Source organism: Erpetoichthys calabaricus, chromosome 10 (assembly GCF_900747795.2).
Source record: "Erpetoichthys calabaricus chromosome 10, fErpCal1.3, whole genome shotgun sequence".
Taxonomy (NCBI): Eukaryota; Metazoa; Chordata; class Cladistia; order Polypteriformes; family Polypteridae; genus Erpetoichthys; species Erpetoichthys calabaricus.
Genome location: NC_041403.2, coordinates 155,682,643 through 155,709,863, shown reverse-complemented (window position 1 = coordinate 155,709,863; position 27,221 = coordinate 155,682,643). Strand labels below are relative to the sequence as shown.

Genomic DNA, 27,221 nt, shown 5'->3' with positions numbered 1-27,221 from the left:
CAACCCGACACATGCATTATGTGATACATGTAGTTTGAGATTTGTTCTTTTTATTATTTTAAAAGAATGAATTATATTGTTTCTGGAATGTTGTCTTCTCCATTTTTCTTGAAAACATGAGATTAAAATTTTTATTTCTTGGTCATTTCTACAAACAAATTGAGGTTAGTAACAGACGATAACAGTGCAGGAGTAATTTTTCTGTTTTCATCATTAGTCTTCTTATTTATGAAGACGGGTCTGGCAGCTCCATTAGTAGCCGTACATGTGGAAGTCCTAGCACATGCTGTTACTTCCTGCATTTTGGTTCATGGGTATTTTCTTCTTTTCAACTCGCTTTTACATACAGATACATTGAACATTTTCTCTTAATGTCTATTTTTTAGGTGCTTGATAACAGACTGTAAATTTCCTTTATATTTTTCTACCCACTGATGTTTTGCAGATGTTCTCTTCTCTGTGAAGATGCCTTTGTCCTAGTAATTGCAAGTTCCAGGAAAGCATTCCTGATAGGTTGGATATTTGTCATTTTTACTTTCTTGTATACGAAGTATAGAGAAAGTATTGTAATCATCCAAAGATTCGATGTTGAGGTTTTGATGAATCTCAACATTTTAGACTTCCCTGCCTTTCCATCCGTCTTCCTCCGCTTATCCGAGGTCGGGTCGCGGAGGCAGCATTTTGAGCAGAGATGCCCAGACTTCCCTCTCCCCGGCCAGTTCTTCTAACTCTTCCAGGAGAATTCCTAGGTGTTCCAAGGCCAGCCGGGAGACATAGTCCCTCCAGCGTGTCCTGGGTCTTCCCCGGGGCCTCCTCCCGGTTGGACGTGCCCGGAACACCTCACCAGGGAGGCGTCCAGGAGGCATCCTGATCAGATGCCCGAGCCACCTCATCTGACTCCTCTCGATGCGGAGGAGCAGCGGCTCTACTCTGAGCCTTTCCCGGATGACTGAGCTTCTCACCCTATCTTTAAGGGAAAGCCCAGACACCCTGCAGAGGAAACTCATTTCAGCTGCTTGTATTCGCGATCTCGTTCTTTCGGTCACTACCCATAGCTCATGACCATAGGTGAGGGTAGGAACATAGATGGACTGGTAAATTGAGAGCTTTGCCTTGCGGCTCAGCTCCTTTTTCACCACGACAGACCGATGCAGAGCCCGCATCACTGCGGATGCCGCACCGATCCGCCTGTCGATCTCACGCTCCATTCTTCCCTCACTCGTGAACAAGACCTCGCGATACTTGAACTCCTCCACTTGAGGAAGGATCTCGCTCCCAACCCTAAGAGGGCACTCCACCCTTTTCCGGCTGAGGACCATGGTCTCAGATTTGGAGGTGCTGATTCCCATCCCAGCCGCTTCACACTCAGCTGCGAACCGATCCAGAGAAAGCTGAAGATCACGGCCTGATGAAGCAAACAGGACAATATCATCTGCAAAAAACAGTAACCCAATCCTGAGTCCACCAAACCAGACCCCCTCAACACCCTGGCTGCGCCTAGAAATTCTGTCCATAAAAGTTATGAACAGAATCGGTGACAAAGGGCAGCCCTGACGGAGTCCAACTCTCACTGGAAACGGGTTCGACTTACTGCCAGCAATGCGGACCAAGCTCTGACACCGGTTGTACAGGGACCGAACAGCCCTTATCAGGGGGTCCGGTACCCCATACTCCCGGAGCACCCCCCACAGGATTCCCAGAGGGACATGGTCGAACGCCTTTTCCAAGTCCACAAAACACATGTAGACTGGTTGGGCAAATTCCCATGCACCCTCCAGGACTCTGCTAAGGGTGTAGAGCTGGTCCACTGTTCCGCGACCAGGACGAAAACCACACTGTTCCTCTTGAATCTGAGGTTTGACTATCCGACGGACCCTCCTCTCCAGAACTCCCGAATAGACTTTTCCAGGGAGGCTGAGGAGTGTGATCTCTGTAGTTGGAACACACCCTCCGGTCCCCCTTCTTAAAGAGGGGGACCACCACCCCGGACTGCCAATCCAGAGGCACTGTCCCTGATGTCCATGTGATGTTGCAGAGACGTATCAACCAAGACAGCCCTACAACATCCAGAGCCTTAAGGAACTCCGGGCGTATCTCATCCACCCCCGGGGCCCTGCCACCAAAGAGTTTTTTGACCACCTCGGTGACCTCAGTCCCAGAGATGGGGGAGCCCACCTCCGACTTTTCTTGTATAATAAGTATAGGGAAAGTATTGGAATCGTTCCAAAATTTCCATTTGGAGAATTTGATGATTCTCTACATTTTAGACCTCCCTGAATCCGAAAACACCATTTTTGGAATTGTGTGTGTGTGTATGTGTTTGTAAGTGTATGTGTTTGTAAACATGATAACTTGAGTGCGCTTTCACTTTGGTCAACAAAATTTTGCATACAAGTATTAGGTACAAAAATGTAGATTCTTATCAACTTTTGGGCTATCTCCGTTAACTGGAAGCGGTACTTTTTTATTCATGCAGCTGCAGAGTCTGATGCATTCATCTTTACTTTTATAATAATTGTTCAATAAATTATCAATTTGACTTGTTGTTGATGCTTCTTTAATGTACATAATATAAATCATTGTCTTGTGGTTTACTCCTCAAATATCCATCCCCACATCTGAGTATAGGAGAAAGTCTAGGGGAGAGCACTCTAGGGGTTAATCTTTGAACTTATTCTCATCTCACTCACTTTTAGTACTGCTGCTATAATCTCTCTGGTCGTTTGCCATTGCTGGATTTCCCAGTGCCTTATCTGTTTTAAATGAGGCCCCAGCCCCTTCATTTGGCACAGACTGTCGTTTTCTACTTGCTCACAAGTACATGTTCAGTTGATTGAAGTGTACACAGTTGCTAAATTAGAACCAGATGTGAAGTAAATTGACCATTCAAAATATCCTGTCATTTGCCATAATTTCATTCTGTCCTGTACAGATGACTGAATGTGCCCCACTTTAGCCATAGATCTGTTCTGTTATTTCAGATCTAAAAACAGGAATACTTTCTATTGAAATAGGAGAGAATTGCATGCACAGTACGACAAGCTGTTTTAACATTTAATCCCTTACTTTGCCTAATCGTCACTATAGCCTGATAGGTCAAAATTGCATATGGGATATCTTAAATTTTCTTTAGTCAAAAGCTGCAGTCAAGATATCAGTGACAAATCAACATGAAAATATTGGACATCTGTAATTAATCGTCACTGAAGAAAAATTCACAGTTATGTCTGTGGGCATATGACAAACTGTTTTTCATTTTTAATATCTTGTTCTAATTCTTGTCTTAGATATTTATATTTGACTTTGTCAAAATTCAAACTGGAGATATCTTTAATATGTTTGAATTTGAAATATCTATAATTAGATGTAACTAGTTAAATGGTACAATAATTAAGATATGTAGAAGTAGCAAAATCCAGCACCTTAAAAGTATATCCATCCATCATCCAACCCGCTATATCCTAACACAGGGTCACGGGGGTCTGCTGGAGCCAATCCCAGCCAGCACCGGGCGCAAGGCAGGAACAAATCCTGGGCAGGGCACCAGCCCACCGCAGTAAAAGTATATCTTAATTCTTATATTAACTAGTTTGCTGTACAAAGGGCACACAGCAGGGCTCTGTTTAGAGCAACAATTGGTCAAGAACAGACTTGTAAGATATTTATTAGGATAAACTGGAAGAATGGGGACAAGGAAATGAACGAGGTCAAGTACCAAACAGTTATGTTCCTTGTGAGCCTGACTAAACCCAAGTGTTCTCACTGATTTTATTTTTCCTTCCTAGCTCCAAACCTAACCTCCAACTTTCTGTCTCTGGTCTCCTCTTCCTCTTTGCAGGTGAGCTTTTGCTTCAACTCCATTCCCAGTTCCAAACTTCCCAACTCCAGACAAAGAGGCCCTTATAAACCACCCTACAGAGCAATTTCTGAATTGTTTGGAGTATATCTGGGTTGAAGCTAAAGAGTGCAACAACTATATTTCATAGGATCCAGTGGTGGCTAAAGGAATACCAGGGAATACTAGTGAGCTAAGAGGCTAACATTCTTAAACTTAAAGGCCCCAGCTGTCCTTCCATTATGTAGAAGTCCTAGAAGGGCAAGGTTCCTATTGGCATCCCTTCTGGCATGTGCCACACACACTATGTATTCTCAAAGTCTGCTAACCAGCTAATCAAGGTTTGTTTTTTCAGTGCAGACTCGTGGGAGTTATACCTATTAATTAAAAATCCTGTTGCTCTATCAAGACAATAAAGGTTTTAATTTTTGTCTTATAATAATAATCATATCCTATCATGGTTTGAGTTCAAATAAAAATACTTGATTCAGACATGCTTTTAGAGCTTAATGATGTGACCTAACATCTATGATTTAGGACCATTTAGTCTTTAGTTGAAATCAGGGAATTAGAAATGTTGATGAGATTATTCACTTTTTAATAAAAAAAAAACAAAAGTTACATATTCATACTTAATTTGTACAAGACCAGCTTAAGGTTTGCAGATCATTTAACTTGCATGCTTTTTAATTGTGGGTGAAAAACCACATAGATGTGAAGAGAATGGGAAAAAGTGCTACTGTCGTAGCAAGTAAAAATCAAAAAACTAGTTTCAGTGTAAGCCACTATTTGTGTAAATGTTGCCAGGTATTTTAGTGACAACTTGTTTGTAGAAATGCCTAGAGAATTCAAAAAGACATCTTGCCTGACAAAATATGTATACCCTAAGCACTAGTACTGCTTAAGCCGGCCGCACATTACACAACTTCTAGTTGGAGGGGCTGTCAAACTTAACAACTGCAGCTCTTGGATATTGTTGCATTGAGGGTGTCAAATTACACAACTACGAATACAATGAGGATGACATATTATGTGACTCTGTGCAGACTTTTCAGCAAAGATTTACATTTCCATTGTATCACAAACCTAGCACATTCTGATAGCTAGAAACACGCTTCCTAACGGTGCTGGTGCCTGTACAAAATGTCTCTCCAGGTATCGCAAGTTCAACCACACTTTCAGCTTTTCTGTTTTTCTTTTTCAATTCTGCTGTGGTACAACAAACTTGAAATATTGGAGAGACATGCCTTGCTTCTGTTTCCATGATCGAAAAATACATTGTCCTTGTTGCCTTTCACTTTCAGGTATGTGGTCATTAGTTGACAGCTCTTGCATACTCAAGTGCCTGCCCATTACAAACTAAGGCAAAAACCAAACCTGTTTGTGGGGAGTCGTAGGCTGGTCTGACAAAGTCACTGGAGATGTGAAATTGCACAATTGGCTGTCCCCATCTCACAAAGATTATGTACATTAAATCAATGGGAAAGTCATGTAGTGTGATGTGGGCGTTGGGTAGTTTGTAACTTCAGCTTTCCTGTCTTGGGACTCCTTGTAACCTTACCAGTGGGAACGGAGTCCTACATGCTGAAGAGATCCCCAAAGGAAACCTACACTTTCAGTAATGGCAGTGCAGCCTTTCAGAAACAAAATATACTTTTGAATAATCAATAATTTAATATATGCACAACCATATCAGTTCATCATTTTTGATTTTTGTTATCACTCGTATTAGGCTGATATTTCTCCTTCTGCATATACACTCATCCTTCATTTTTACATGAGTATTAAATTCCAAGACCACCCATGAAGAAGTGAAATCCATGGATTATTGGGTGGCGTCCAACATCACACACCGAAGGTGCAATCGTGCAGTTATTAGCATCACTGTTTACTGGTATAGGCATCATAGTTGGAGTCCTGAACTGGATCACTGTGTGGAATTTGCATAGCCTGATTGTGTCTGTGTGACTTTTCTTCAGGCACTCCTCCACATCCCAAAGATTGGCACATTTGGTAAAACTTGTAACCAGCTTGCTAATGTGCAGACTGTTTTCATTTGATCCAAAGCAGACACACTCCCCCCAAATCCCGCCAACCCCTAAGGTTAGGCAGTCCATGGAAAGCACAGTCAGATTTCTGTCATTATTTCTCTGGCATGCATGTTGCCTTACCAAGCATTTAATTACTTCATAAGGTAATAATTAAAAATGTGTATAATTGGAAAATTTTAATTACACTTAGATTCTTTTTAGACAGATGGAGAACAGTGGGTGTCTTCTGATCTGCACAGCTGGAATACAAGAAGGTAGGGAGAAGAGTAGCTATTATGAATTATACTGCAAAGACTCATTGAAGAAGTTAGGAGTTAACACCTCATGTTAAAGATTATTCAGCAATAAAATTGCTTATATTTTTCATAGAACCTATTTAAGGGCTAATCATATTTTTTACAGTGACCTGTGCCAGTATTTCAAATTACTTTTATATCTATTCACTGCTTGCCGAAAAAGATATGTATATATTAGGCCTGGGAAGGTTAACGTGTTCATTTTTGTGATTAACGTGGCTTGTATAACGAGTTAAAAAATATTTTCACATCTAGGGCCAGCATCAAGGCCAACACCTCAGGCAGCACTTTGGTCAGGACAGCATTTTTATGTAATATTTTTTTAACATTATGAAACAATAATACAAATAATTTAAATATGTACCTAAGGAATTACATACACATCCAGTGTTTATATACTACCTTCAACTGAAAATTTACCATATATACTCGAATATAAGCCGAGTTTTTCAGCACCCAAAATGTGCTGAAAAACGTCACCCTCTGCTTATATTCGAGTCAGGTCCCGCTAAGCCCCACCACCCGCCCAAGTATGCGATAAAGCCAGTTTCCCTTTCGATTTGTGCGCGTCGATGATTTCCGCGCGTGTTCAGTCTCTCCCTGTGCATTCCCTGTGCAGTGAGCGAGAGAGAGATACTATATTGTTTTTGTTGACAGTCTTCTCCACTTACAGAGCTAGTTTACTGTTTTTCTTTAAAATAAATACTCAAAAACATTTAACCTACTGATGCCCCAGTTAATGTACGGTAATTTTATTGGTATTTATTTTGATTATTGAAACTGACCAGTAGCTGCTGCATTTCCCACCCTAGACTTATACTCGAGTCAATACGTTTTTTCCAGTTTTTGTGGGTAAAATTAGGTACCTCGGCTTATACTCGAGTATATATGGAAATTTCATAACATTTTTAAAGGTTTAACATTTTATATTCCACCTTTCACAAGGATACACCACATGTCAATACATAGCACTGGTGTTAATTTTCTTGATTTATACATCTTGCCATAGGTGCAGGGGAGTGGGTGGCGAGGTGGGTTTATGACAGTCCTGGTGCAATGCTCCAGAAAAGTTGTGAAGGTAAAAAGTTTGCTTTTTTTTTTTTCATTTCACATTTCTGTAAGAAGATTGAAACAATGTCATATCAGAGAAGTGCTAAATAAGTTATCTTTGAGTGGCACTAAAACCAAAATAAGTCTGTAGTACCGCTACATTTAATTCACCAGTCTGTCAGCCAGCTTAGAGTGCTGACTGCCCAAAATAATGACAAAATTCTACAAAGCAGAAGTGTAATGATTATTCCTACCCATGTTCAATTTTGTATAGTTTAAGTTTAAACTATGCCATTATATTTTTTTATTCCATTGTTTTGATTCTATATTACATTTGTAATTCAGTGTGTATTTACTTCATGATTTATATATTTATTTTATAATTACGTTGAATGGTAGAAGCGATTTAACACAATTATGTACATTTATGAGATTGCTTAGTTAATTTTTTTTTATAAAAATAATACAGCTCACCCACGTAATAGTGAAACAAACTTTAAAACTCAATTTAAAAAAAAAATGTAATTCTGGCCAAGCGGAAGGTAGGTACGCTGTAATGTCAAACGTTGCCACTGTATCTGATCATGTTCAGGTATGATGGGAGAGCGTCAGCCGCATGGAGAGAAAAGCACGTGGCCGTGATATCTCTGCCAGTGAGCAGCTACCCTCTAAAACACACGTAGCTGTGATCTCTCTCTGTCAAAAACGTCAAACGTTACTCCTTAATCTGTAGATGATAATGTCTGTTAAAAAAGCAGGTATCGCAAGATAAGCAGAGGCAAGGTACGAGAGGTAGAGCGACTTGAACGAAGGCTGGCACATGAGTGAGGAGGGCATTATAGTATTTATATTGTCACAAGCGGCTGGGGGACAGACCCAGCCGGGACGCCTGAAAGGACCGGGAGGTGGCATATTCATCTTCCGGGCCACGAGGGGGCAACCGCCCTGGATCTGGAGAGGACCACGGGAGAGGAGCAAGGAAGCTCATGTCCCCCAGGGGGCGCCCCGAGCCTCAGCGAGCCAGGGAGGCATTCACTTCTGCCACACCCAGGAAGATGGAAGAAGAGCCTTCCAGGGATGCCTGGAGTGCTTCTGGGTGCAAAAGCAGCACTTCCGCCACACCAGGAAGTGCTGCCGGAAGAACATCGTCAAGCACCTGGAGCACATCCGGGTGGAAATAAAAGGGGACGCCTTCCTACAATCAGGGAGCTAGAGTCGGGAGTGGGAGCAGAACTAGGCTCCCGTGGAGAGAGGAAAGGCGGCCCACGGACATTAAAAGAAAGGCCCGGATTAGGGGTGATTGGTGCTGGGAGCACAGTGTGCTGTGCGGGACTGTGTTGTGCAAGAACTGTGAATAAACGTGTGCACTTTTGTATAAAGATGTGGTGTCCGGGCATGTCTCACAATATATATATATATATATATATATATATATATAATATATAGAGAGAGAGAGATAGATTGATAGAGTGCCCTCTGTAATTTTTAGGATGAACACACTTTTTTTTCATGATTTAACCCTCTGCTACATGGCTTAAAATTACAATTCAGATGTTTTCAATTCAGCTCCAGCTTGTTTTGAGGGCTTATCCCCTTAACGTTTGACTTCAGTATATGGAAGACCTGCTCAATTCAATTTAAATTTGGCTGACTGGCTTGTCCATTCTATAATTATCAATTTTTTATCTTTGAAAAATTCCTGTGTTGACTTAGCAGTATGTTTTGGGTCATCTTGTTGCCTGATGAAGCTCTGTCCAATGAGTTTGGAGGTATTTACTGGAACTTGAACAGGTCAAATGTTTTTACACACCTCAGAGTATATTTTACACCTACCATCAGCAGTTACATCATCAGTGAAGAGAACGTGCCAGTACCTGCGGCAGCCATAAATGCCCAAGCCTTAACACTTCCACCACCATGTTTAACAGATGAGGTGGCCTGCTTTGGATCTTGAGTAGCTCCTTTTTGTCTCCACACTTCTCTCTTGCCATCACTCTGATGCAGGTTCATCTTTGTCTTTTCTGTTCACAAGACCTTTTTCCAGAATTCAGCAGGCTGTTTGAAGTACTTTTTCGTAAACTGTAATCTGGCCATTCTGTTTTTGTGGCTAATTAGTGGTTTGCATCTTGCAGCGTGGCCTCTGCATTTCTGTTCATGAAGTCTTCTGTGGATAGTCATTTCTGACATTTCCACATCTGCTTTAGAAAGTGTGTTTCTGATCTTTCAGACAGGCACTGGGGGCTTTTTCTTTGCCATAGTAAGGATTTTCCTATCGTCAGCAGTTTTGGTCTTCCTTGGCCAACCAGTCCCTTTGCAATTATTGAGCTCACTAGTCCGTCCTTTTTTCTTAATGGTATTTCAGATAGTTGATTTAGATAATTTTAAGGTTCTACCAATGTCCTTAATCGTTTTATTTTTTGTTATTCAGTCTCATAATGGCTTCATTGATTTTCATTGGCAGAGCTCTTGTCCACATGTTGAATAATGTAGCCTCTAGGTAGAATTAAGGTTAGGTATCTTATGTCCGAACTAACAAAGCAATGAAGCACACCTGCATAGTCACAAACACCCTTGACAGCTATAATCTCAAACAATTTGGTTCCCTGAAATGGGGGGACCATGTATAAAAAGTGTAATTTCTATGTGTTGTGACTGAATATATGCAAATCCCCTTAAATGAAAGTCTGCAATGTGCCCTTAAATCACATCTGAATTGTTTGATTTGTAATTTTAAACTGTGGAGCAGAGGAGTAAATCAAGTCAAAAATGTATCCATGTCTGAGGTGGTATATGTGGTATGCTTGAAGGTAACCAACAGCAAGAAAATGTTTTATTTGTTCCTCTAGCATAATTAAAAAAATATGGTTTAGCACTTCACTAACCTGCATTACCTGATATACTTTGTATATTCTCGGATTTAACTATTTTTAGGTTTCCTTGAGTATTTAAATTATAAACAATGCCCCAGGGTTAAGGTGAGATGTTATTTCTGTGTACCGTGTACAGTTTCAAGTAGCCCGCAGTCACTATAATCTTTCAGTAAAATTGCATACTTCAATATTTAAATATTTTTTTACAAAAGCTGGTAATTGGTGTGAGGAATGGAACATTTCGATACTAAGTCCCCAAAGAAACCGTTTCAGTATATGTGTTATATGCAGACACCACTCTCTCTAGTGGCTTCAATAATTTTTGTAAATCTTGGTGATTTATTTATTTATTTTTTATTTGTGTGTCATAGGGATTTTTTTTATTTGAATGTTTTAATGATTTGCTCTTTTTATTCCTTACCATAAAGACCAGTAGCCCTAATATCTCCTATTATAAGAGAAAATAGCTAAAGAAAATGTGAAGATGTCATTTTCCAACCCGCTATATCCTAACACAGGGTCATGAGGGTCTGCTGGAGCCAATCCCAGCCAATACAGGACGCAAGGCAGGAACAAATCCCGGACAGGGCGCCAGCCCACTGCAGGGCACACACCCACATACTAGGGACAATTTAGGATCGCCAATGCACCTAACCTGCGTGTCTTTGGACTGTGGGAGGAAACCGGAGCACCCAGAGGAAACCCACATAGACACGGGGAGAACATGCAAACTCCACGCAGGGAAGATCCGGGAAGCGAATCCAGGTCTCCTTACTGCGAGGCAGCAGTGCTACCACTGCGCCACCATGATAGTCATTCATTGGAGAAAGCAGAGCTTTATGTATATTATCAGGATTTGCATTTTTGGAAATTAAATGCTGCCATTAAAACTGACTCTTCATAGCTTGGTAAACCAATTAATTTTCATGGTATTCTGAAAATGAGCATTTGGAGGAAAAACACATATTCCTAAAATATCTGTACAAATAGGAAAACATTTTGAAATATTGGCACAGGGCACATAAAATTAGTGTGAACTTTGCAATTTAGAGCTTAAAATTCTGCATCTTCACTAAGCTTTTCGGATACATGTCAAAAGAAAAGATAATATTTTTTCCATAGTTAAATCAATATTAATTCCCTGTTCTACAGTCATGGTACAGTATGTTTAGTCAAAGTAATGAAGAATGCAATGCAAATCAACCTGCTGCATGCCTTATGCATTTACATGCACACGATAACTGGGTTAAGGCAGAAATGTGGTTTTTTAAAAATCTGGAGTCCTTTGTCAAAACACTCCGCCGTCCTTAAACTGCGCAAAAACAAAAAAGAGTTAAATGACATCACTGGCCAGCGTGAATCCGGAAATGAGCATGACAGCTATGGTAATTTCTTATGCTTTATAAATATGCTTAGTCAATTTAGGGCTTTATTAATAGGTTTCTGTTACCATTCTTGTAACGCACATTTCTTTGCTTGGCTGTGTGATTGAGGCCTGCAGAGGACCCGGTACTTGAGCTTCTTGCCATACACCCAGTGCGGCTGGAATAATAATAACGCAGGTATTTTTTATTTTAATATGATAAGTATTGCTTTAGGTTACTTTTTACTTTAAAAATTAATTGGACTACTAAGCACACGTTAGTTTCAATGTGTTGCCCTTCTGCTGTTGAGATTGTGTTACTGAGCTCAGTGCTATACATCGGCTCGTCAATAATTTAGCCAATTCTGAGATTCTGATGAAAATAATTTCAGCCAGGAGAAGGAATAATGTAATCACCCGAACATTTGCCTGTGGAAATGTGTTTTGTGGAGGCTTCTACCCACTGCTGCTGAAAGCATCTGCAAAGTAAATATATGCGCAGGCTGACAGAGTGCAACAGACATGCGCAGACCACAAAATCTTTAACAGTAACCAGGTTAAAGGGTTTACGAGAAACAAGAATAATAACCAGGTTTCTCAGAAGCTAACAACCCACTTTCTCTAGCTGGAATAAAGGTTTACATGGCATTTCAGAAATCGGGTTTCTGTGAATATTGCCTCTCATTGTGGTAATTCTAAAACGTGTTAGTAAATGTGTGAAGAAGGCTGTAATGTTAATGAAAGAGGATTTCAGTTTTTTTTATAACAGCTGAATAGTCACCGGCTTTGACTGGATGGTACTGGCAGACCAGGAAGGCAGCAGTTTTTTAAAGTGAAGGCCAGTTTTTAAAGAACAATACTTCTTCCTGTCCTTAGGAAAACTTATTCAGGAGTACTTGAATGACAAATAAGATTGATAGTTCAACTGAAGTACAGTACACCCCCAAAATTTGCTGGGGTTACGTTCCTAGACCACCTGCGAATTGTGAAAAACCGCAAATTTTGGAGGTGGTTAAAGAAAATGCCTATTTTCATAGTTTAAACCCTAAATATGCCCCCAAAACACTTTAACTTAATTTCAAACTCCGCTTAATACATTACCTAAAAATAAAGAGTGCAAAGGTAAACCTGTATACTGTACTGCTATGTCTCCCGCAGTGCTAGAATGTAAAATACAGATGTTACCGCTATATGTACTGTAATTCATGCAAGTGCGTTTTCATTGCCAGAAGCCTTAGACGGTGCAGCTCGTTTTGGTGGCATCTTGGGGCTTTAACCGCTAAACTGCCACATACTTGGGGGTGAATGGATTCCTGGATGCCAAATACTTTTTTGCTGCACTTTAAGTAAACACAATTAACAAAGAAAAAGTGAAATTTTAATGGAACACTTTTTTTTTCATGCAAAGAGCATCACAATTACTGCAACACTGATCATTTTACACACTGCTAATGAACTGTAAAAACTATTTAAAAAAACGACTGGAACAATATGTACAAAATGCAACTGACGCCATGGATGTAAATCCCTGAGCCAACTGCGCTTAAACTGGCTGCAAGCAAGCACACAGAGGTAAGCGCTGATGCTTGCAGGCTAGTCTTAGTGCAGCTTAGGTCACAGAATTGCACACAAACACAGGAGATTGTAGAGACAGGAACTTTATTCAAACTCTTCAAACAAACATGTCTCTTTCAGAAGTAAAAGGTGCTCAGCATGCAGTTAGTTAACGATTAAACAATAGACAAACATCATAGGGGAGCACAACCCCCAACAGTAGAATGTCTGGGGGAGGAGAGAGAAACAAAGCAATCAGCCAAAAAGGACAGGTATGGTACAGGCTTTTAAGTAAGCAAGCAAGCAGATTCCAGCCTTGACTCGATGCGCACACTCACAAACTAAGAGAAAAACAAAGCAAACCGTTAATCAAACAGCAAATAAAGAATATAATGAAAACAACAATACCACCCCTGTTCCCCTTACGCCGATTACACATTAATACAACAAAGCATAAACAAAACACACACAGAAAATCTTGACAAACATTCATGAAAAATGGCATTGGATGAAATGTAACGATGAAAATAGATAGTCCAGAGATCCGCACGTTGAATGGGAATGTAAAGATAGTCCTACCAGTATTTCCTGAAATGGTGAAGATGGGTGGACGGGTTCAGGAGTGCTCCTTTCTTTGCAGGATGGCCATAAATCCACTTACAGTTCTCATGTACATAGGCAGACAATCCAGACGCACAAAACGATCCAGGACAAAACGAATAAGTACAGGTAACCCAACAAAAGGCAGACAGATAGGAACTTGAAACACAAATTACAAAAACTTTTTTTTTTGCTTTTGGTCACCGGCCCCCTTTTTAAAAGCCACTCTGACACCCTTTGTCCTCAACAGCCCCAGCACCCTCAGCAGAAGACCAATCAGAGCTACTGCATGGACTGCTGGGAGTTGTAGTTTCAAATTCTATTGGCTACTTTCACCATCCCAAGTCGCAGTTTTCTCTACAGCTGCTTCTTGTTCTCTCTACAGTACAGTATTGCCACAAAAAAAAGCCATAAAAATTGTGGAGGATATTTGCGGTTTCTGCTAACAATTATTAGTTGGGTTCTAAGGAAAAATCCACGAATGACTGAGTCCGCGAACTCTGAACCACGACTCCATGGGGGTCTTCTGTATTGCAAATTTCACCATAGCCGTTGGAGAGACACACAGTGCCAATCATAAAGACCTCATTTAGCTACAGATGAGTCATTTCACAAGCAAGACAAAATGTTTTGCGTGAAAGGTATAGAAAAAGTTTGTATAAGACAATAGGAGAGAAGCGTTGCTGTGTCATTGTGACACATACACCATCAGAAAGAAAAAATGAGGAGCTGCACATCAGAATAGAAATACATATAATCGGCAATGTATGTTTGGAGTCTTTCTGAAAATGTCAGGAGTCCGATGTGTTATTAAAAAGCCTTGGAACATAGGATGAGTTGAATTTGGTACTTTGAACGTGGTAGGCAGGATGACCTGATTGGAAAAGTTTGGTGGTTGTTGGTGAAAGGAAGCAGAGGCTTAGACAAAGGCATTGAGGTTCCTGCAGACATTAATAACAACACAGAGGATCCAGACGGCTGACCACTAACAGTTAAGCAGCGGTTTCAAGTAAAAGAGAGAAAGAAATGCTTTGTGAACTTTCTAACAAATGTGTTAATGTTCATAGGGGTTATGCACAAAATTAAAACTTGCTTGCTTTTACTGCTATTTCTCTTAATACATCAGGCTTAAAACTTGTTGGTTACCTCTAATCTTTACAATATAGCTTAACAATAGTACAGTAATCCCTCCTCTATCGCGGGGGTTGCGTTCCAGACCCCCCCGTGAAAGGTGAAAATCCGCGAAGTAGAAACCATATGTTTATATGGTTATTTTTATATTGTCATGCTTGGGTCACAGATTTGCACAGAAACACAGGAGGTTATAGAGAGACAGGAACTTTATTCAAACACTGCAAACAAACATTTGTCTCTTTTTCAAAAGTTTAAACTGTGCTCCATGACAAGACAGAGATGACAGTTCCGTCTCACAATTAAAAGAATGTAAACATATCTTCCTCTTCAAAGGAGTGCGCGTCAGGAGCAGATAATGTCAGAGAGAGAAAGAAAAGCAAACAAATCAATAGGGCTGTTTGGGCTTTTAAGTATGCGAAGCACCGCCGGACAACGCAGCTGCTAGGAAGGGAACAATGTAAAGGTAGCCTTTCAGCATTTTCTTAGAGGAGCGTCCGTATCGTCTAGTGGTGCGAACAGCCCCCCCTGCTCACACCCCCTCCGTCAGGAGCACAGAGTGTCAGAGAGAGTGAGAGAGAGAGACAGAGAAAAACAAACAATTAAAAATCAATACGTACCGTTCAAGCTTTTAAGTATGCGAAGCACCATGCAGGAAGCGTATCGCTTGACAAAACAGCCACATTTAAGCCCAGCAAGGAAGAGAGCATTGTGAAGGTAATCTTTCAGTGTTTTTTGAGGAGCGGCCGTATCTTCTAGGGGTGCGAACAGACCCCGTGCTCACAATATATTTGAGGAGTTTTATTTAATAGGTAATACGAGCTCTGGTTGGGTAGCTTCTCAGCCATCTGCCAGTAGCGTCCCTTGTATGAAATCAACTGGGCAAACCAACTGAGGAAGCATGTACCAGAAATTAAAAGACCCATTGTCTGCAGAAATCCGCGCACCAGCAAAAAATCCGCAATATATATTTAAATATGCTTACATATAAAATCCGCGATAGAGTGAAGCGCGAAAGTCGAAGCGCGATATAGCGAGGGAGTACTGTAATATTAAATAGCATACAGGCACCACTGTTTGTTTATCTGTTACATTTTATTGTAAATAATGCATTAGGTATATAGAAGAGAATAATACCTTTGCTAAAGCAGAATTTGTCCATTCAGAAAGTAACATTTTCATTGGTTTGGGCTACAATTATAAGGCTGTTACTGTTAAATTTCATTAATGTAATTCTCTATAGGGTACGTGGAAAAAGAAAAAACTAGGTAACTTATGCTATGGACAATCTCTGCATACAATCCTTTTGGCACATGATTTTATTTTTCATTTATAATTTTTACCTTGAAAAGTATTTGCCAGCCCATTTTCTTTTATAAAGGCAGTGCGATTTGTTAGTAAATTTTCTACTATTGTACATTTGTGTGATATGTTTTCTTTAGTGGTTTCCTTGGCTCAGAGAGCATCTTTCTCAGCATCTGAATGATAAAGATCTTCATTTTAGGATATTCTGCTTTGAATTTGAGTATTTTATTATTTGCAGTTGTATAATTGCTGTATCATCACAGAAGTAATGTCTTACTCCTTATTCTTTAAAAGAATCCTCTGCAAAGTTTCAGTACCACTCACAAACTGATAATGAAGCGTTCTTGATTCCAGTCCAATTCATTAAGTTATTGAAAATGAATAATAAAAAAAAGAACATGACGGACTTTGCCAGTACTGCCATTCATTACATCTGCTCTGTTTGGTAAGCTAAACGACATTAACCAGCGTTAAGATTTCTGTCACTTTCAGAGCATCAACTTTCACATATTTACTCAGAAATACACTTGAGGCAGTTTTATAAAATGTTAAATAAATAAAAAATGTAAACAAACTGAAAATTCCAGATTTCTCTCATTCGTAGATTTTCAGCATTGGATGTAGGGCACTAAATAACCTTTTTACTTGTTTTTGGCGTATTTTCCCTACTCCCTTTAAAGTAACCTTTCAACCATTACAAAGCGGCAAGCAATGCATTACCCTTATAAGAGACTTATATTTTTGTAAATCAGACACTAGCACTCATCAAAATTTTCAAATTAAGCTTAGGTCAAAGAAAAGTTTGTTATCAAAAGTTAAAATTCTGAATTAGCTATGCGTGGAAGCTCTGCTGTTGCCATGTATTAAACCTGGCAATACAGAGGGGTTTCTTTGTTTATCCCTGTTTATGAACTGATGAAAGTTTTAAGGTTTTAATGTTCTGTCCATCTCTTTTTAAGCTTTGGTAAGGTTTTTAAGGTTTCCAATCAGAAATTTAAATGATGCTTAAAATAAGTTACTCTTGATCTGAGAAGCAACACTGCATGCCATTATGTATTACAAAGTTTATAGAAAAATAATTTTATTGCTGTTTAATGTGAAATATCCAAACTTACAAAGAGGTGAATGCTTTGAATCTTCTTTTTTAAGCAGAAGAGGATATGTGCAGTGCTGCAGAATCTGCTATCCTTTGTGTGCATTTATCATTCTTGCTGCATGCACCGTGGCCTGTGCTGGTTTGATATGGATGCAGATTGCCCTTAAAGAAGACCTGGACGCAATGAAGGAGAAGCTAAGGGCAAGTAAGTGACTTTCTTGCATGAACTGCTGTGTCCATGGAAATAAATATAAATGTAATGGTTAATCCTTATTTATCATTTAGCAGACAGAATTGTTGATAAAATCTGTGAAAACAGATGGAAGACAATATTCTAATACTAATTGCTAGAAATGATGTCAAAATTATTTTTCAAATGCCAGACAAAGAATCAGAAAGACATCTGTATTAAGAAATTCTGCTTTAGATGATGAACAGATTTTGAAGCTTTCATCAAAACATTTTTTTTTAATAAAGGACATCATTAGAAGAAAACTAGTTTACATTCTATCACTATGTGCAGTTGAAATCCTCATCTTCAAACTGTAGCAGGGTTTTATCAAAAGTCTACACGTCTGCATAAATAGAGACAACACTCAGAATGTCACCTTTCAATTAGATTTTTAAAAAATGAATGAAGTCTTACTAAAATACAATTCTTTCATTGTGGAGGATGTCATCTGACACAACACATTTGGGAATACCATCTGTTCAGAATTTATTAGAATGAAATCTTTACTTTTTTATCGGACAGTTTTGGGATCACAACAATCTCTAATCATTTCCCACTTGGTGGTGAAGATTATTGCCTAAAGAACCATCTATTGCAGGGGTGCCCAATACGTTGATCGAGATCGACCGGTAGAACGCAAAGGTAGTGCAGGTAGATCGCGTTGCATTCAAAAAAAATTTTTTTAAATGTTAGTCTATCATATATACTTCCTATGGCATTTGCCACTTGATTGACATACAGGGCGGCCAGTCTGAGATCTCTTCTTCAAACACACTGGTCATCCCGCATGCACGATCATACGTGCGAGCTACTGCAAAACTCCGGCTGTGATCTAGTTAGCCTTCCAATTTATATCGACTAAAGAAGGGATTTAAAAAAAATTTGTTTGGGGAGGGTATGGGCTGGATGTGGAAGGGTGTTTGTCTGATCTGTCAATCTATCATTGATGTTCCAAAGATGGAAAATGTGGAAAAGCACTTTCGAACTGTTCATAAAAACAAGAAACTGACTTCCTTCTGAAAAGCGATCTGAGAAAGAGAAAGGAGAGGGAACTAAAATCGCAGTTAATCGGACAGCCATCATTTTTCACTCGGGTGAATTCAAAAGCAAAGGCAGACACACCGAAGCAATCTTTCGGGGTGAGTCACTCGATCATTAAGCATAAGAAGTCCTTCCAAGATGGAGAGATGATAAAAGAGGCCTTCGTTGAGACAGATGGCTAGGGAGAAATTCCTGCTGAGATTTCAAGACCCCTGGCCGGAGAAAAAGGAGTTTCTCCTTGTCATTAAACATGCAGGATACAAGCAACTTAATAACGATCAATGGCCGCTAGACTTGGCATTTTTTTTCCCATCTGACCAACATGTTGAATGAGCTTAATTTACAGCTGCAAGGAAAAGAGAATTCCATGGTCAATATGATTAGCTCAGTTAATGCTTTCAAACGAAAAATGCAACATCTGTCCTCAAAGCTGCAGAGCCTTGATTTGGGAAACATCCAAAACCTCGCGTCAGAGCTGGAGACGCAATGGAAGGCGTGTGCGCAACTTGACAGCATACGCTACACAGAGCAGATTGAAAATTGCCTGTCAGACTTTGACAGACGGTTTCAAGACTCAGCTTTACTTGAGCCAATCGCTACATTTAAGTGCTATCCATTTAGGGAAGATGTTGAAGGTGATTCACCCGCATCAAAAATTGCAACACTGTTTCACCTAAAACACCTCTACAGTGGAGGATGACATTCAGCTGACGTATGGGGCTCATGGACAGTTTTGGAACTTACTCACAGAGGAAAAGTACCCAAACATGAGGAAATGTGCTACCTCCTTGACTGCATTTTTCGGCTCTACTTATTTATGCGAGTCAGCCTTTTCTCACATGAAGATAATTAAATCCAAATACTGTAGTGACCATAAATGTATTGAATTGTTATTGTGCCATAAAGGTTATTCAGTTATGCAAGGTATGACAACATATATTTTATGTATAAAGTATACGGAGTGTGTGTGTGTGTGTGTGTGTATATATATATGTATATATATATATATATATATATATATATATATATATATATATATATATATATATATAATAGCATTTTTAATGTAGGTAGATCATTTCGACCTGGTCATTTTAAAAGTAGTTTACAAGCCGAAAAAGTGTGGGCACCCCTGATCTATTGTGATCATTTGTACTTTGCTACTGGTATGCTGTCTCATCATGCTCAGCTGCTAGTGGGCTGATGTCCATTTTTCTGGTGCATCCCTATGAATAATCAAGCAGTAGTCCGTCATCATACTGACATCCTAGCATATCTGGTACATTCTTTCCACACCCTTGGTATCCTGATAGAAATTTTCAACCTGCTCTTCACTCACCACTTCAGGATTTTCAAGGAAAAATTCTAAATGCAATCCAAAAAATGAACTTTGAAACTCATGTTGAAACCCAATTCCTTAAACATAACTAATACATTTTTCGCAATTTCTTTACAATTTGGATCTTTACAGTTAACTTAAAAATGTACACATTTTTTCTTTGAATTATCCTCAAGCCTGTTGTTCCAGGTTGTTCATCACACCATCAAGTTCTACATCAGAAATAATCAGGTTCAGTAAAATTGTCTCTTTCAGTTTAGCCTTGGACAAAAATAGGCTCCATATTTTGATGGGGCTTTGACAAACTACTTCATTAAACCAAGCCTAATATCCACCAAGCTAGGTCTGATGATGTGATTAGCACCAAACTTTAGTCTTTTTCTAGCTGGCCATTCCTTCTGAGTCCAATGTCTATTCTTGGCTGTGTTGTCCCACTCACTGAGAAAATATGGGAATTTTGTATGCACTGACTGCTGCTATGACTCATCACTGTGTTCAATTCTAACTATATTCTGACATTATTATTGAAAAAAATGAATGTTTTTTTCTTTAAAAATAAATGTTAATATTAAGACATATCAAATACAAAAAAATATTGTGCTGTTAGTACCAGAAAATAATAAAACGGATAAGCACTTCAAAAATGTCCACAGAAAACAGGCCAGAATCCTAAAAAAGTCCAGAGTCCAACAAAAATAGGTCTCACCCCAGAGGAGAATGACCCTAAGGACTTGGCTTGCTAGGACCCCAAACACAACTGGTAAAATAAAATATTGACATAAAAAAAAATATATAATTGACAGCTAAAAATATGTGTTTTGTGAAAAAATTTTAATATATTAATATTTTTATGTAGCACTTTGAGATTTACTACTAATGTAAAGTGCCTTATAAATAAAATGAATTATTATTATTAATATCAAATATTTTTTTGTTGCTGCAGTGATTAGTGTTAATTATCTTCCCGACAGCGTTCATTTTATACAGTATATTCTCCTTCTCCTGGTGAAATAGTGTCTATACCCCACATCATACCACAGACAGTCAACAAGTTACAAAGTTTTTTTTACAGTTTTTTCTGCAAGATCTTGAAGGCTGCTCACACATCCCACAGATACAGTATGTCTTCACAGAGAAAATGCAAGTGGGCTAGTAGTGGGCAGATGAGATGTGTAGTAGCACAATTGCTAAAAATGGCACTCGTATCAAGAACTATTGAAAGACTAAAATTTGATAGTTTCTTTATGTTTTAATAGATACCAAATTTATTTATGACTTCTGCCAAACAAAATGTTGTCTAGTTACAGTGTTGTTGATTGTGTCATCTAAACAACTTTCCCTAGAAATCTTTTTGATTTTTTTTTCATCTCTTTATAGTGGAGTCCAGCCAAAAGGTATCAGCACAAGAAATACCAAAGCTAAGTGAGGATCTACTTGAAAAACAGAAGAGGCTTGAAAATATTGAAGCTGGAGACAAGGGATTAAACACGATCTGGTCAAATATTACAGAAATAAACAAACAGGTAAATGCTTTCGTCTGTGTCTATGCTCTAAATGTAAAGCTACAAAAAGAATACAGCCACATGGTTTCTTGGACCAGTTTAATAGTGAATCTGAACAACCTGACATTGGTGTCCAGTGGTACATCTCAAGGCATCACATTGTTGACAAACTCCAAAGTGAAACATCCATAGGAGCTGTGAAAAATTTAAATGAATGAGGATAAGAGTAAATGAACCCTTAACAGTCAACAATTGCTTACTAGTTGTTACTCAAAACAGTCCATTTTAATTTCTGGACAGCTCCACATCTTATCCTAATATTCTTCTTCTAATTTCGGCTGCTCCCGTTAGGCGTTGCCACAGCAGATCATCATCTTCCATATCTTCCTGTCCTTGTCATCTTGCTCCGTTACACCCACCACATGCATGTCCTCTCTCACCACATCCATAAACCTTCTCTTAGACCTTCCTCTTTTCCTCTTCCCTGGCACTTCTATCCTTAGCATCCTTCTCCCAATATACTCAGCATCTCTCCTCTGCACATGTCCAACCCAACGCAATCTCGCCTCTCTGACTTTGTCTCTCAACCATCCAACTTGAGCTGACCCTCTAATGTCCTCATTTCTAATCCTGTTCATCCTTGTCACACCCAATGCAAATCTTAACATCTTTAACTCTGCCATCTCCAGATCTGTCTCCTGCTTTCTGGTCAGTGCCACTGTCTCCAACTCATATAACATAGCTGGTCTCATATTTTTAATAATCCAACAAACATTCTTATACCATGTGTTGAAATAATTTAGTCTTACAGGAATTCTTTTGGCATGGTTTCAAGCCCTTCTGTTGTATGGATTACAATTTGATTCTCTTGATGGCACAAATCCATACATTTACCTGTTGCCTACTGTTTGTAACGTTTCATTTATTATTTACCTTCCCCTATTTGATGAATTCATCCAACATCATGGCCTTAAATTTGGTAGATTTTATTAAGAATACCCAGAGGATAATCCAGTCTGCGTCATTGTTGGTGGAAGTGCCTTTTGCAAATATAGCAGAACTTGTAGTATCATAATAGAATTCTTGCTCATGGCTAGTCTCTTAACAGTAACACTAAAGAACAACAACTTATATATAGTACACAATGCACGATTGCCGAAAGTGCACAAAGCAAATCTCATGAGGATTACAACAACCAATAGTGCATAGCAGAAAAGAACCATGCATAGTCATGACAGCAAGACAGCAAACAGTGCAGAAATGTGAAATGCAAGATATGGTTGTGCACTGAAACAGATGACAGCATTTTAGTAACATAGTAGTGCAGGTATGGAAAGAGGTCAGAGAATTAGTTTTTTTTCTAATGTACCCTGGTTTCACCTTACTCCTTTTTATGTTAACTAAGGTTGTCTTATTTTAATTTCTTATTTGTCTTTTATTCTTCTTTTCTTCATTATGTAAAGCACTTTGAGCTACTTTTTGTATGAAAATGTGCTATATAAATAAATGTTGTTGTTGTTGGTTTTTAGACAGAAGTGTTGAATGTTCATGTGTCTTCCCTTACTATATTCCAATGATCTTAATTACTTATTTGTCATACATAAATGCTTTTTTTTTTAGTTTCAGCCATATAACCTTAATGGGTACAAGTCTGGAGTGTTGCTCACCTACTAAAAAGCTGCTTAGATAAGTAATAGAGATTTAAGGTTCCATAGTCTTTTCTCCCTCTAATGTCAGGAATCTGGCTTTTACATATCTCATTTCTTTCAACTTCAAAAATCTTCTGGAAGTGACCATCTCTCACTGCCCAACAAAGTTGCCAAAACAGTCACACATGTTCTATTCTCATCCCACTTAGACTGTTTCAGAGTATCCAGAATTCAGCAACCAGAGTTTTCAGCTTCACAAATCTTCAAGAGCAGACTACTGTCACTTACTTTTGTTTTCACTGGTTTTCTGATTCTGATACCCGATTTCTTAAGAATTTGTTATGCGTATCACTACTGTAGCCCCAATTCTGTTTATACATTTCATCTATACTTGTATCTGGTGAACAACTGCTGATTATTATTAATCTGTTAATTGCTGCTTATCTATAAAGTGATTCAATTTTCTAATCCATTTACACAATTCCTCATTGTGGGAAGTTAGTTGAGATCTTGGCAGGTTTTGGTCACAAGGCAAACATCAACCCTGGACATTCAACTGCTAAATAAATTAATTTCTGTTAAGTGACCGTGGATTTTGTACTGACATTCCCAGACTATGGAATTTCTTACTTCTTTTACTGTAGCTAGTGCCTCTCTTGTAAGATTTGTTTTTCTTTTTCCTGGTTGTATTTTAGAGAGGCTCTTTTCATGTTTTCTTTGCTTTTTTCTTAAATGAAGAAAAATATTATCATTCTGTCCTTTATGATTAATACTTTAGAATAGTAGCCACCTACTGTAGGTGCATTATTAATCACTTACACAAGTGTAGCAAGAACTTAGGAAAAAAGGTTTGCTTGCTGTTGACTCCTATAAAACTATAAAACACCACTGACAAAACATTAAAATGTGCAGTGCATCTATCAGTCACCTACTATGTTATATGATCTGTTTTTGTTGTATAGCAATAAGTGAACCTGAAGTATTAATCCTACAACTTTTTGATTAATTTACTGTTTGATTTAAAATGAAAAAAACATCAAAGAAGCAATGAGTTTTTCATTTTTTTTTTTGTTTTTTTTTTGTAATTTCCATATATAACGTGTTTCTTAATTTCTATTCACTGTACAAATGTTACTTCCACACATTGTGAAGAAAAAAAAGGAAAATGTTTCTTTTCTAGATAGGGAAAAAACAGCATGTCCAGATGCTAGTGCCCCATTTGTTAAGCGTAATGAGGAGCCATCAATAAAACAGCAGAAGTGCTTGCTGTAAGGATTGTGACTCTTCTGAACAGATTGGCATTGGACATGTTGTTGGCCACACAGGAGAGCTCATGTGCTGCCATTGGTCCTCAGTGCTGCACTTATATTCCAGATTCATCACACAGTATTTCTTCATTCACTGAACTGATACAGAAAACGGCAGCTGACGCAAGCTGTCCCATTTTTGGCCTTCCTGATATGGACCTGTCTAGTGTTTTGGGCTTTTTGAATTGGATACCAGCCTTGTCATGGATAATTTTGAAACTTGGTTTATTATTCTATCAGTTCATTATTATCATTGTATATGTTGTTGGCTGTGTTGTATCTTGTTAAGTTAAAGCTATATCTTCTGTAACTAATTGTGTTCAGATATTCCCAACATCCGTTCGTCTATCCCTTCCCTTTCCCTCAGCCTTCACCATCCCATTACATCAGATCTTGCTGGGCCCAACTTAAGGGCACTTTATTCTCACGAGCCACCTCTCTATGATCCACTCCCATTTCCTTCTTCATCCACGACCCCAAATGTTCTACCCCCTGCCATTATCACCCAGTCCGTTATTGTTATTTTCCTGTCTCCCACATCCAACTCAATCTCTGATCCCTTATAAACAATTGTGCCCCACACCACCTGCTTCTGATGGTATTAGTTAGGTCGGTCATCATGGACTAAAAGTGGGGCAATTAAAAAAAAATGCTTTCTTATTATTACAGGGCTTGTAGGCCTCACTGCCTTTTAGTTAAATGTTAAAGTTGGCTAAAGTCATTGTCAAGTATTGTTACATTTAAGATGCAATGATTCTTGAGAGTTTGTGCTGCTAAGAAATGCTTACAATAGTGTTCCATCAATCAATATATAGGTAGTTAAGCAGTGGATGACAATGTTCCAGCGAAGTCACTAATTCAGACAGGTCACTACTGGGTTAAATGGTCATTTAGTTTGTTTGAAGCAAGGGTGAGGTAATGAGTCTAGCATAGTGTTTCCCAAACTCGGTCCTGGTGCTGCAGGTTTTTGTTCCAACCAGCTTTTGTTTTTAATTGGACTCCTGGGCTAATTAAGTAATGTGTTATTTCCCAAGTTCTGTGTTTTGGGAACAATATAGAAATTAGAAAACTAAGTTTTGGTTAAAAAAAATAAAATAAATAAATATATTAAAATGTACCAAGCAGTTATATAAGAATAATGTATTTTTTTTTCTTTTTAACAATATTTTCATCTTGATTTTCATTCTGCTTTTCAAGGTGTTCTAATTGTTTAATTATTAATCGATTATTTACTAATCAGTGGGTCTAACACTAAAGTAGCAGCCTTTGACTATTCAGTGTTGTTTGCCTGCGTGTCTGCTCTGCTCATTTTTAATTGTCATTAATAAGACACAGTGAAGGGGGAAAACTGCACAGAGAAAGTGGCAAAATACAGTGGTGTGAAAAACTATTTGCCCCCTTCCTGATTTCTTATTCTTTTGCATGTTTGTCACACAAAATGTTTCTGATCATCAAACACATTTAACCAGTTAGTCAAATATAACACAAGTAAACACAAAATGCAGTTTTTAAATGATGGTGTTTATTATTTAGGGAGAAAAAAAATCCAAACCTACATGGCCCTGTGTGAAAAAGTAATTGCCCCCTTGTTAAAAAATAACCTAACTGTGGTGTATCACACCTGAGTTCAATTTCCGTAGCCACCCCCAGGCCTGATTACTGCCACACCTGTTTCAATCAAGAAATCACTTAAATAGGAGCTGCCTGACACAGAGAAGTAGACCAAAAGCACCTCAAAAGCTAGACATCATGCCAAGATCCAAAGAAATTCAGGAACAAATGAGAACAGAAGTAATTGAGATCTATCAGTCTGGTAAAGGTTATAAAGCCATTTCTAAAGCTTTGGGACTCCAGCGAACCACAGTGAGAGCCATTATCCACAAATGGCAAAAACATGGAACAGTGGTGAACCTTCCCAGGAGTGGCCGGCCGACCAAAATTACCCCAAGAGCGCAGAGACGACTCATCCGAGATGTCACAAAAGACCCCAGGACAACGTCTAAAGAACTGCAGGCCTCACTTGCCTCAATTAAGGTCAGTGTTCACGACTCCACCATAAGAAAGAGACTGGGCAAAAACGGCCTGCATGGCAGATTTCCAAGACGCAAACCACTGTTAAGCAAAAAGAACATTAGGGCTCGTCTCAATTTTGCTAAGAAACATCTCAATGATTGCCAAGACTTTGGGGAAAATACCTTGTGGACTGATGAGTCAAAAGTTGAACTTTTTGGAAGGCAAATGTCCCGTTACATCTGGCGTAAAAGGAACACAGCATTTCAGAAAAAGAACATCATACCAACAGTAAAATATGGTGGTGGTAGTGTGATGGTCTGGGGTTGTTTTGCTGCTTCAGGACCTGGAAGGCTTGCTGTAATAGATGGAACCATGAATTCTACTGTCTACCAAAAAATCCTGAAGGAGAATGTCCGGCCATCTGTTCGTCAACTCAAGCTGAAGCGATCTTGGGTGCTGCAACAGGACAATGACCCAAAACACACCAGCAAATCCACCTCTGAATGGCTGAAGAAAAACAAAATGAAGACTTTGGAGTGGCCTAGTCAAAGTCCTGACCTGAATCCAATTGAGATGCTATGGCATGACCTTAAAAAGGCGGTTCATGCTAGAAAACCCTCAAATAAAGCTGATTTACAACAATTTTGCAAAGATGAGTGGGCCAAAATTCCTCCAGAGCGCTGTAAAAGACTCATTGCAAGTTATCGCAAACGCTTGATTGCAGTTATTGCTGCTAAGGGTGGCCCAACCAGTTATTAGGTTCAGGGGGCAATTACTTTTTCACACAGGGCCATGCAGGTTTGGATTTTTTTTTTCTCCCTAAATAATAAAAACCACCATTTACAAACTGCATTTTGTGTTTACTTGTGTTATATTTGACTAATGGTTAAATGTGTTTGATGATCAGAAACATTTTGTGTGACAAACATGCAAAAGAATAAGAAATCAGGAAGGGGGCAAATAGTTTTTCACACCACTGTATAATGA

The 27,221-nt window shown here is 38.8% G+C and overlaps 1 protein-coding gene across 1 annotated transcript in view; it reads left to right on the top strand.

Annotated features, from left to right (window-relative positions):
* The window catches only part of efcab14 (EF-hand calcium binding domain 14), a 168,761-nt gene that overhangs the window by 4,853 nt on the left and 136,687 nt on the right, over nt 1–27,221 (top strand). The window contains exons 2-3 of the mRNA XM_028812148.2: nt 17,208–17,356; nt 21,141–21,286. Coding sequence (XP_028667981.1) covers nt 17,208–17,356; nt 21,141–21,286 — 295 coding nt within the window. The remainder of the gene's footprint in view (nt 1–17,207; nt 17,357–21,140; nt 21,287–27,221) is intronic.